The sequence below is a fragment of the Lynx rufus genome, unplaced genomic scaffold (genome assembly GCF_022079265.1).
Source record: "Lynx rufus isolate CCGP_SWC_20201006 ecotype Redwood Valley unplaced genomic scaffold, mLynRuf1.p SCAF_12, whole genome shotgun sequence".
NCBI classification, from domain to species: Eukaryota; Metazoa; Chordata; class Mammalia; order Carnivora; family Felidae; genus Lynx; species Lynx rufus.
The window spans coordinates 1,599,788-1,611,822 of record NW_025814826.1 but is presented as its reverse complement, the minus strand read 5'-3'; the positions used below and the strand labels follow the sequence as shown (position 1 = coordinate 1,611,822).

The following is a 12,035-nucleotide window of genomic DNA, read 5'->3' as shown; positions in this document are numbered from 1 at the left end:
GCTTTTTCCCTGAGATCAGGAACACGACAGGGATGCCCACTCTCACCGCTGTTGTTTAACATAGTGCTGGAAGTTCTAGCATCAGCAATCAGACAACAAAAGGAAATCAAAGGCATCCAAATTGGCAAAGATGAAGTCAAGCTTTCGCTTTTTGCAGATGACATGATATTATACATGGAAAATCCGATAGACTCCACCAAAAGTCTGCTAGAACTGATACATGAATTCAGCAAAGTTGCAGGATACAAAATCAATGTGCAGAAATCAGTTGCATTCTTATACACTAACAACGAAGCAACAGAAAGACAAATAAAGAAAATGATCCCATTCACAACTGCACCAAGAAGCATAAAATACCTAGGAATAAATCTAACCAAAGATGTAAAGGATCTGTATGCTGAAAACTATAGAAAGCTTATGAAGGTAATTGAAGAAGATTTAAAGAAATGGAAAGACATTCCCTGCTCATGGATTGGAAAAATAAATATTGTCAAAATGTCAATACTACCCAAAGCTATCTACACATTCAATGCAATCCCAATCAAAATTGCACCAGCATTCTTCTCGAAACTAGAACAAGCAATCCTAAAATTCATATGGAACCACAAAAGGCCCCGAATAGCCAAAGGAATTTTGAAGAAGACCAAAGCAGGAGGCATCACAATCCCAGACTTTAGCCTCTACTACAAAGCTGTCATCATCAAGACAGCATGGTATTGGCACAAAAACAGACACACAGACCAATGGAATAGAATAGAAACCCCAGAACTAGACCCACAAATGTATGGCCAACTCATCTTTGACAAAGCAGGAAAGAACATCCAATGGAAAAAAGACAGCCTCTTTAACAAATGGTGCTGGGAGAACTGGACAGCAACATGCAGAAGGTTGAAACTAGACCAGTTTCTCACACCATTTACAAAAATAAACTCCAAATGGATAAAGGACCTGAATGTGAGACAGGAAACCATCAAAACCTTAGAGGAGAAAGCAGGAAAAGACCTCTCTGACCTCAGCCGTAGCAATCTCTTACTCGACACATCCCCAAAGGCAAGGGAATTAAAAGCAAAAGTGAATTACTGGGACCTTATGAAGATAAAAAGCTTCTGCACAGCAAAGGAAACAACCAACAAAACTAAAAGGCAACCAACGGAATGGGAAAAGATATTTGCAAATGACATATTGGACAAAGGGCTAGTATCTAAAATCTATAAAGAGCTCACCAAACTCCACACCCGAAAAACAAATAACCCAGTGAAGAAATGGGCAGAAAACATGAATAGACACTTCTCTAAAGAAGACATCCAGATGGCCAACAGGCACATGAAAAGATGTTCAGCGTCGCTCCTTATCAGGGAAATACAAATCAAAACCACACTCAGGTATCACCTCACGCCAGTCAGAGTGGCCAAAATGAACAAATCAGGAGACTATAGATGCTGGAGAGGATGTGGAGAAACGGGAACCCTCTTGCACTGTTGGTGGGAATGCAAATTGGTGCAGCCGCTCTGGAAAGCAGTGTGGAGGTTCCTCAGAAAATTAAAAATAGACCTACCCTATGACCCAGCAATAGCACTGCTAGGAATTTATCCAAGGGATACAGGAGTACTGATGCATAGGGGCACTTGTACCCCAATGTTCATAGCAGCACTCTCAACAATAGCCAAATTATGGAAAGAGCCTAAATGTCCATCAACTGGTGAATGGATAAAGAAATTGTGGTATGTATACACAATGGAGTACTATGTGGCAATGAGAAAAAATGAAATATGGCCTTTTGTAGCAACGTGGATGGAACTGGAGAGTGTAATGCTAAGTGAATTAAGCCATACAGAGAAAGACAGATACCACATGGTTTCACTCTTATGTGGATCCTGAGAAACTTAACAGGAACCCATGGGGGAGGGGAAGGAAAAAAAAAAAGAGGTTAGAGTGGGAGAGAGCCAAAGCATAAGAGACTGTTAAAAACTGAGAACAAACTGAGGGTTGATGGGGGGTGGGAGGGAGGGGAGGGTGGGTGATGGGTATTGAGGAGGGCACCTTTTGGGATGAGCACTGGGTGTTGTATGGAAACCAATTTGTCAATAAATTTCATATATATAAAAAAAAGGAAATAATAGATGAACAACTTAGAAGGGTACGTGGCACATAGTCAGCTCTAAGTGTTTGCATGTAGCATGATTACTGTTGCTGTAGTTTGTGTTCCAATACAATGTGATAGTTTAGGCGGGTGGCCTGCCAATACAAGTTTTCCCATATACAAATTATACTGAAGTTATTCTTCATTCCACCGCAAGTGGTAGCAAATGGGGAGCATGAGGCCCAGAATATTTCCTCAGTACTTCAAAAAAATTTGCCAATGCCCCTAGCCAACAGTACTTTTTTCCACTTATAATCCTTTTAACTTACTTCCTCTCTATACCACTGAGTGCACAATGCTCACAGACTATGGTACAAATAGCACCTCCTTGACTGAGTAGTAGATCCTTTACAGGACCATCAGAGGCAAGGGAAAGCCACTGACATGGAAATAAATGAGTCTTGCGAAACTAAAGTTCCTCAATCATTTCATGTCCATACTCTTTACGTTAGGCTGCTTTAGCATGTACTCTGATGAAGAGATTAAGGGTTTGTGGTAAAAGCATATCAGAAAAGCTGTCCCCAGATATTTGCCTTGGTAAAGTAATACAAATCTGTAAATCACAGTTCTGGCTGTGTAAGAAAGAAAGACAAATTTAGCATGCTTTTTCATAGTGAGAGGGAAAAAAAACCTAAACATTTGATTGAACATTTCTCCTCTATTTGATTAAGTGCTTTCACTAATAGTTTTACTTACATAAGCGCGCGCGCGTGTGTGTGTGTGTGTAGAGATATACACACATTTTTTTAACGTTTATTTTTTGATACAGAGCACGAGTCTGAGTGGCGCAGAACGTGAGGGACACAACAGATCCAATTAGGCTCTGCTGACAGCAGAAAGCCCGATGCAGGGCTCCATCTCAAGAACATGGAGATCATGACCTGAGCCAAAGGCAGACTCTGATCGGACTGGAGCCAGCCAGGCACCCCTCAATTTTGTATTTCATTTCTTAGCATACATTTAGAATAAAAGCTTTGCTATACCAATGTTTCCAAGAAGAATTTATGGATACGGTATAAAGTACTTAATTTTATCAGAAAAACTGTTAAGTTAAAGTATTTTCAATTTATACAAGGATAAGTACCACACGTATCAAAGATTACTATCCCTTAAATGTATACTTAGGAAGACGAAATCACCTGTCATGAAAAAAATAAAAACAATGTCAAACAAAGGAGTGAATTGTTCTGCACAGGCTAGATGACAAGTGTCAAGAGAGTTAAAGCTAATGGGAGTTAGAACAGTCAGAGAAAGTTCATTGGAAAGGAGACTGTGAGCCAAGTCTGAATAACATAGGTTTACTCAAGAGGAACAGAAACTAAAAAGACAGTAAGGACAGCATGCGTAATGGCTGAGAGATGGTGAAATCAACCCAATTAACTCAGAGGATAAAATCTGATGGCAGAGACATTAAAAACGGGTGTCCACACAAGAACTACATAAATGTTCATAAGCAGCAGTATTAATAGGCAAGAAGTGGACACAACCCAAAGGTCCATCAACTGATGAATGAACAAGGGCCTTAACCCACAATGGAGTACTGTTGACAATAAAAAGAAATGAAGCACTGATATAAGCTGTGACCGACACAGATGAACCCAGAAAACATTAAGTAAAGGTAGTTAGTCCCAAAGTACCACACGTTGTGTGACTCCATTTATATGAAATATTCACAAGAGGCAACTCCATTGAGAGACCAAGTAGTAGACTGGTGGTTGCCTGAGGCTGGGGGCAACGGGTAAGGGTTTCCTTTCAGGGTGACGAAAACATTCTACTTGATGGCAGTGATGGTTGCACGAGTGTACACAGAGACAGTGAACTGTGCGTGGCAAATGGGTGACTTTTATGGTATGTGTTTTGTACCTCAAAATAGCTTTAAAAAAACCCAATGGCAGGACACAGAGAATGTTCTTAATTCTCGATTTTGGGCGTCCATACTACACATGATCTGAATATTTCCGTGCTTTGACAATATGTCTAAAAGGCAAAGAAAATGAAGGAAATGCTGAAGTTCAAGTGGTTTGTTAAGCGATCTTTCTGTACAAGTCATCCTGAAATCAATATGCATTCTTCTCAAAAGTGAAGATGAGAACTAAGACAATTATCTGAAACATCCCATTAAACATTATCTTCTGATTTGACCCAGCTTGCCTCATCATGGTAATAGAGATATCATTAAAAAACACTGTTTAGTAGGGGACAAAAGTCTCTTGGGGCACCTGGGTGGCTACGTCAGTTAAGCGTCCAATTCTTGCTTTCAGCTCAGGTCATGATCTCATGGTTCATGAGACTGAGCCTCACACTGGCTCTACACTGACAGCATGGAGCCTGCTTGGGATTCTCTCTCTCTCCTCTCTCTGCCCCTCCCCTGTTAACACGCATGCACACACTCTCTCGCTCTTTTTCTTTCAAAATAAATAAATAAAATGTAAAAAAAAAATTAAAGAAAGAACGAAAAAAGTCTCTCAATTTCTGTGAGGAAGGATACAAAAGCCTCAACTTTCCTAAGAGTAAGTATTATAAGAAAACAATGTATAACACAAATAGGAGAAGGAGAGGCAGAAGTTTACGAAATAAATGCATTGTAAAGATACTAAAATCATAATAAATTAATTATAATGAAAATACCAAAGAAAGCGGTCCATGGAAATTGGTATCCTAAAACACTTTATATTATTTAACCAGCTATAAGTTTGCTGTTGACAGGTTACATTTGCTACATACCTGACTTCTGATTTGACCTAATTTCTTCTTGAGATCCCGTGTTTCATCCTCCAGACGAAGATATGACGTAACTTCTGGGGAAGCCTCTGACATAGACTTTTTCTTCAGAGTATCAGCCAGTTCTTGTTGCAGTTGTCTCGCAACTACCTAATAAGACATTTCTGTTACTGCTTTTCTAAATCATCTTATTATTAAATTATGTTAATAATAGACAACTCTCACATACGTACTTTGAGAAATATCAACACATACATCAATTCACCGTCGTTTTGTAACACATACACATTCCTGTTCACTGAATTCAGTTAAAGACACAAAAGGTGTTATCTCCCTGCCTAGTTCTGATTTTTTATGGTGTCTCTTTCCAGTCTCAGCACGACAATTTCATCCTGCAACATGTGGTTTTTCTTGTGTTTTCTCATGATTATCAGAAAGCTAAGTCAAACCAAGCACATTTTCAGATAGCACTGAATAAAATGGCAGTATCATGATTTTCTTTGAAATGAAAGTATAATCTGTGTTTAAACAATGAAAAGGTTGCAGGGGGTGCCAGTGTGGTTCAGTTGGTTGAGTGTCTGACTCTTGATTTTGGCTCAGGGAGTGATCTCACATTCTGTGGGTTCAAGCCTCGCATCAGGCTCTGTGCTGACAGTCAGGAGCCTGCTCAGGATTCTCGCTCTCCCTCTCCCTGCCCCTCCCCTTCTTGCATTCTCTTTCTCTCTCTCTCTCTCTCTCTCTCTAATGAATAAAGAAACATGAAAAGAAAGAAAGAAAGAAAGAAAGAAAGAAAGAAAGAAAGAAAGACAAAGAAAAGAAGGAAGGAAGGAAGGAAGGAAGGAAGGAAGGAAGGAAGGAAGGTTACAGAAAGTGAATATCCAACTGGAAAAAAAATAAAGTTGGCTCCAAATCTCAAATTTTAGACAAGCATAAGTTCCCAAAAGTTCAGAACTTTAACTGAAGATAATGAAGGCATGAAAGTCAAAAAGAATTTGTGAGAAAAGTGTTCAGAATCTCAGAATTGGAAAAGCCTTTCGCTGATTTACAACAAACCAGAAGGCCTAAAATAAAAGATTAATAAATCTGACTATACTTAAAAATTGAGTTTACAGTAGATATCGAACACAGCGACCCCACAGTAAAATCCTTAGCTCTGCATATACTCGGACAGATTAAATTTCCTAAAATTCTTCTTTCCTGAGACTATTTCATAGATATCTACTTTGCTACCATTTCGATAGTCAGTTATAAGAATTATATCTATTGATAACTGAAAAATCTAGGCACTGTACTATAATAGAAACACTTCTACATACATCAATGAACTCATTTGGTTATCACAATTCTAGAATGGAGAGATTAAAACGGTGAGCTGCAGGACTCTCCCCAGGTCTTCTCACTCCACAACTAGTGCTCTTGCACCAACCACTGCCACTTCTCTAGTGTAAATACACAAGTACGAAAGAAGTCTTGTATTTCAAAATACTCATAGGAAATAAGGTGAAATTCATACATCTCTTAGAAAACCATGAGATGATTTACTGCTGCAATAACTTGCATTTCCTCTTCATGTTGAAAACAGTAATAAATATAAAGGAGGGGAAATACACTCAGCTATTTTATTAGGAATAAAATACCTATCAATAAATTATCATTAAGTATATACCACAGCATACCATTGTTATCAAAAGTTCCTTGTAATGAAATAGGATGCTACTTGAAGCAAAAGTGTTACTTTTCTCAAAAGTAGGAGACTTGATACCGAAAATATGATCAGTGAACTGGCTACACTTGTCCTCCTGTCCATTAGCGGAAGTGTTCACCTAAACTATTAATATATCAAGGCAGTGAAGTAACTGTTCAAAACTAAAACACATGTTGCTAGTAGCAATAGTTTTGAGATTAGGGAAAGCTCATCAATTCCTACAGAAAGTAATAAAAGCCTCTCTTTGGACGAGGACATTATGAATGTCACTAGTTGTTGCAGACAATGCATTTAATCAAGAATATTATTTTATCCAGTGAAGCAAAAATGCCACCGTCCCCCATGACCCTCCGCTAAATATATGTGCTTTTAAAATCCTCTATAGTTTCCATGATGAACAGAGTTCAGTTTCATATGTACATACATATATATATATATATATATATACATATAGATACACACACACATATGTATATATACACACACACACACATACACACGGAGAAAAAAGTAACAATAACTAAAAAATAGAATGCATACAAATACATACACACATGAACTTCAAAATAACTAAAGAAGACACCTTAGAATTAGTTTTCTTATGAGCCATTTCTAGCTCCTTTTGCTTGCAAAAGAGATTGTTTAGACTTCCATCTTGTAAGACTCTGGCCTTCTGTTCTGGAGAAAGTTGCCACTGAGTGTCACTGCGCTCTTCTACAACCTGGAGACACATTTCATTATGATTCTGGTCTCATACCGTTAAAAAAAAGAAGGTCAAAAGCTGAAGAGGAGAACTTTAAAAAAAATGTTCAAAAGAACATAATCCCATGTTTTAATTTATTTTAAACCTAAAGAATATATATTGAGTCAAAGGGATACTATAAAATATATATGTATGCTATTACACTATGTAATATAGATGGAAATACAGTTTTTATCAAAGACTGATTTACCTGATTTTTTGTGGCCTTCAATTCCGTGTTTAGCATTCTAAGAGCGAGTTCAACTTGTTGTTTTGTTTCAACTTCTTTCTTATATTCGTCTTCTTTTCTTCTTAACTTTTCCCTAATATTTTCATATAACATATCAGCATTTCTTCTTTCTTCTTCTTCTTCTTCTTCTTCTTGTTTTAAGGTACATCTGCAATTACATGTACTTCTTTTAAAATTTGTTTTGTTAGACATAAAAAGTTCATTTTATGATCTGGTTCCACATAAGTTGGCTTATTATCCAAATGAAAAATTTCTATGGTCTCCAATCGTTTTCCTTGTAGGGCTCATGTTTTTAATTTGTCACTTCAATGTCTTCCAAACCATACATACAGTTGAAAAGAAGCCAGGAGAAAGCATTATGCAACTTCGTTAGTTTTAGTCAGTAATAACTCTGGTAGGTGTTGTAGGAAAGGAAGTTTGAAATTATCCAGGAAAGTTAGAGTTGAAAATTACCCCCTTTCCCACAGGTATAATTATTCCTCCATAGGACAGATAATTCAGTTTCTCGTTAAAAAGAGAAGTTGCTGTTTATAAGCAAGTTTATCAATTCACTGGAAATAAAATTTCCACTTGACGAAACCTTACAGGTACCTCCAAAGTGATGTGCAGTGAAAGAGAGCATCTGTGGATGTTGTTTACACAACATACACGTGCAGATTACTGTCATCCAAGACTACGCTGACGAGTCTAATATCTGTTGCCTATGCTTTTTGTTTCTTCTTCCACAACACTTGCAACTTACCTTGTTGATGATTACCTACTTTATGAATCACTTAAACATCCCTTCTAGAACAACACAGGATACGTATTAATTAAGTAAACAATAAAGAGTAATATGACCTTTCAGCATACACTTTTGAATTAATTTTATCTACCTATGACAGAGATGCTGAAAAAACTTCTCAGTAACCACTTTCCGTATTACTTTTTTTTAATGTTTATTCATTTTTGAGAGAGAAAGGGAGAGCCCATGCAAACAAAGGGGGGGGGACAGAGAGAGAGAGAGAGAGAGAGTGAGGCAGAAAATCCGAAGTGGGCTCTGCACTGACAACACACAGCTCGATGTGGGGCTCGAACTCACGAACCCTGAGATCATGACCTGAGCCAAAGTCGGACGCTTGACTGACTGAGCCACCCAGGCGCCCCCATTTTACTTTGTTTAAATTTTTTATTGAGAGAGAGATGACGCAAGTGAGTGAGGGTGGAGAGAGGGAAAGAGAGACAGAATCCCACGAGGGGCAGACAGAGAGGGAGAGACAGAGTGAGAGAAGAGGAGCTCATCCGAAGCGGGGCTCGTGCTCACCCAAAGCAGGGCTCGAGCCCACCCAAAGCAAGGCTCAAACTCACGAGATCATCGCCTGAGCCGAAGCCAGATGCTTAACCAGCTGAGCCACCCAGGCACCCCCACTTTACCTTTTAACCCCTGCATGTTAAGAAGCAAACGGAATCAATTTTGGCGGATTTTACTGTCTTGAGAAAAATGACCATTTTATACTCTGTTGGTAGGTACAGAAAGTAATATAAACTTTCCTGAGAACAATTTAAAAATATGGATCAAAGACCTTTTTAAAATTTTTTATACTTTCACCAGATTACATTATATTGAAGAATTGACTCCAAGCAAGTAACCAGACATGTAGAAACAGATTTATATAAAAGAGATTCCTGACAGCATTAATTAAAATACAGAGAGATGAAAAACAAGCAGAATTCAATCTCTTAAATAATGATGTTTCTTGGACTATGGTGGACTTTCATATGGCCATTAAAATTGTGATTTGGAATATACATTAAAGTATTAGAAGTATTCACTGTTAAGAACTTGCTGTGTTATTGCCAAGAATCGCACACCTCACAACACTAAACAAGTATTCTTTCCAGGAAAATCCCATAAGGTAAGTCAGCAATTACAAAACTGCCCCTACACATCTGTAGTATAAAAGGAAACAGTTGAAATATTTCCTTAAAGCCAAGATGCTGTACCTCAAACTGCAGAATTCACGTTCCCATTCCACTTTTTGATGTTCTAACCGTGATATCATGTCTTTGGCTTCCTGTAGCTCGTTTTGTAGTGCACTAACCATTTTGTCCATTTTCGTCATTTTTCCCATAAGAAGTTTACAGTGATTTTTGTTAAGTTTCCTTAATTTCTCATAGGAAACACGTATATCTTGGATTTTCAAGAAGCCAGCATAATCTGCATCAGAGAAGAAACAGAAATGAAATAGATGAGTACTTTTTGCATATACAGGCCTGTGCATCTTCAATTCACTCATTCACACATTGAGTAAATATATACCTTCAATGGAAGATGTTATACTCAGCTCTACAGATGCAATAGAGAAGACCCCTGGCTCTCGATTAGCTTAAAGTCTAGTGAGGGAGAAAGACAACTCAAATGGTAATTCTAAATTCAGGTAGTTCCTATTAGAAGACAGAGTTCTGTGATCATAACTTGATCTAGATTGGGCCCAAGGAAGATAGATGTCCCTGAGGAAGAGATAAATATACTGAGGAATGAAGGATGAGCAGGAGACAATTAAGCAAAGGAGGAAGACAAGCACTCTCGACAGTCTAGAGCATGTGCCGAAGTTCCACTGTAATCTGCTTCTGGCCAAGATGGGGTAACACGTACTGATTGATCTTCCTACCTGAAGCAAGCAAAAACAAAACAGACAAAATACAATTTTAACATGATTTTCAAGACACAGAACTTCAGACAACGAAGGACAATGATCCCTGAAAACAAAACACATTAACCTAACACGTATGCCCAAGCTCACTGCCTTGAGAGAGTTTTCAGGCTACGACACAGGAGACATAAATTATTTAAGTAGATTTCACCAGACTCCTTGAGTCGTGGTGGCAAAACTGAGAGTCTGGTGAAGTCAAGGCAGATAGAGACGACAGGTCAGCATCCAGGAGAGGAGAAAGCAGGACACAGAAAGAACCCTGGGCATCTGCACAGGGTCCCCTTTGGCTATTCAGCAGAGTAACAACCAGTGCATACATGGAAGGAAGTCATCAAGGGAAAAAAAAATCTGGAAAGAGTAGAGGAAACACTGCCTGGTGCTCCCACAGCACGAGGGACAGTATCTATTCACATTAGCTAAGATAGAAAAACTCATAATTTGCCTTAGGCTGATCACCACTCTGGATTTATCCAATAATTTGTAAGAGCAAGACTAAAGGATCCAACTGTTTGTAAGTAACTTAACTATATCTCCAAACAAAGCATGAAAAGATAACTAGAGGCATGGGAGTTATTGTTTTAAAAACCAAATAGTACTTACAGAGACGTAAATTATGTTAGCCATGAACAATACGATGGGTAGGAATAAACACATATTAGACATCACAAAACAAAGGACTGAAGTTTAACATTGGAAACCTGGGACAAAACTTCAACTGGGAAATATACAATTGCCCAAAGAGGCAGGGGAAAGGGACAGGAAAAAAAAATGGCCCAAATCTTCCTAAACCTCATGAAAACTATAATCCCACTGACCCAGGAAGGATATGTCTAGGAAAGAAGAAATGGAAGTCAACTCTTGTGATTTGCCTGAACTCTATACGATGTGGTATAACATTACTGGAAGGGAGACTGTGATGCTGAAGCCATAGACTATAAACCCTAAACCAACCACTAAAGCAGCAAAACTGAAAAGTTCTAGCTAGGAAGCCTAAATAGATAAGTGAATAAATGAATACATGAATAAATGAATACATGAATAAATAAATAAATGGATAAAACTGAATCATAAAAATTACTCGATTAAAAGAAAGCGGAAAGAGAAGAGAACGGGAACGAGGAGCAGATAGGACAAATGCAAATCAAACAGCATGATGACGTATTCAAATCAACTATCTCAAAAATCACAGTAAATGGCCATTTGTAGCAACGTGGATGGAACTGGAGAGTGTGATGCTAAGTGAAATAAGCCATACAGAGAAAGACAGATACCATATGTTTTCAGTCTTATGTGGATCCTGAGAAACTTAACAGAAACCCATGGGGGAGGGGAAGGAAAAAAGAAAAAAAGAGGTTAGAGTGGGAGAGAGCCCAAGCATAAGAGACTCTTAAAACCTGAGAACAAACTGAGGGTTAATGGGGGGGTGGGAGGGAGGGGAGGGTGGGTGATGGGTATTGAGGAGGGCACCTTTTGGGATGAGCACTGGGTGTTGTATGGAAACCAATTTGACAATAAATTTCATATATTGAACAAAAACATCACAGTAAATGAAAACGGTCTAAAAGCCTCAACTAAAACGCAGACTGTCAGAATGGATAAAAAAGGAAGACTCAACTAGATGCCACCTATACAAAATGCACTTTAAATGTCAAGACAGAAATTTGTTCGAAAGACAGGAATATGATATACCACACTAACACTTGACCAAAGAAGGCTGAGCTAGAGTGGCTATATGAATAGCAGACAAAACAGTTTCAAGCAAAAAAAAAAAAAAATATTACCAG

General features: G+C 38.2%; 1 protein-coding gene across 1 annotated transcript in view; it reads right to left on the bottom strand.

Annotated features, from left to right (window-relative positions):
* Positions 1 to 12,035, bottom strand: part of LOC124507937 (ankyrin repeat domain-containing protein 26-like) — a 337,690-nt gene that overhangs the window by 189,519 nt on the left and 136,136 nt on the right. The window contains exons 10-13 of the mRNA XM_047074396.1: positions 9,542 to 9,755; positions 7,520 to 7,706; positions 7,150 to 7,287; positions 4,865 to 5,011 (exon numbers count right to left, since the gene is read on the bottom strand). Coding sequence (XP_046930352.1) covers positions 4,865 to 5,011; positions 7,150 to 7,287; positions 7,520 to 7,706; positions 9,542 to 9,755 — 686 coding nt within the window. The remainder of the gene's footprint in view (positions 1 to 4,864; positions 5,012 to 7,149; positions 7,288 to 7,519; positions 7,707 to 9,541; positions 9,756 to 12,035) is intronic.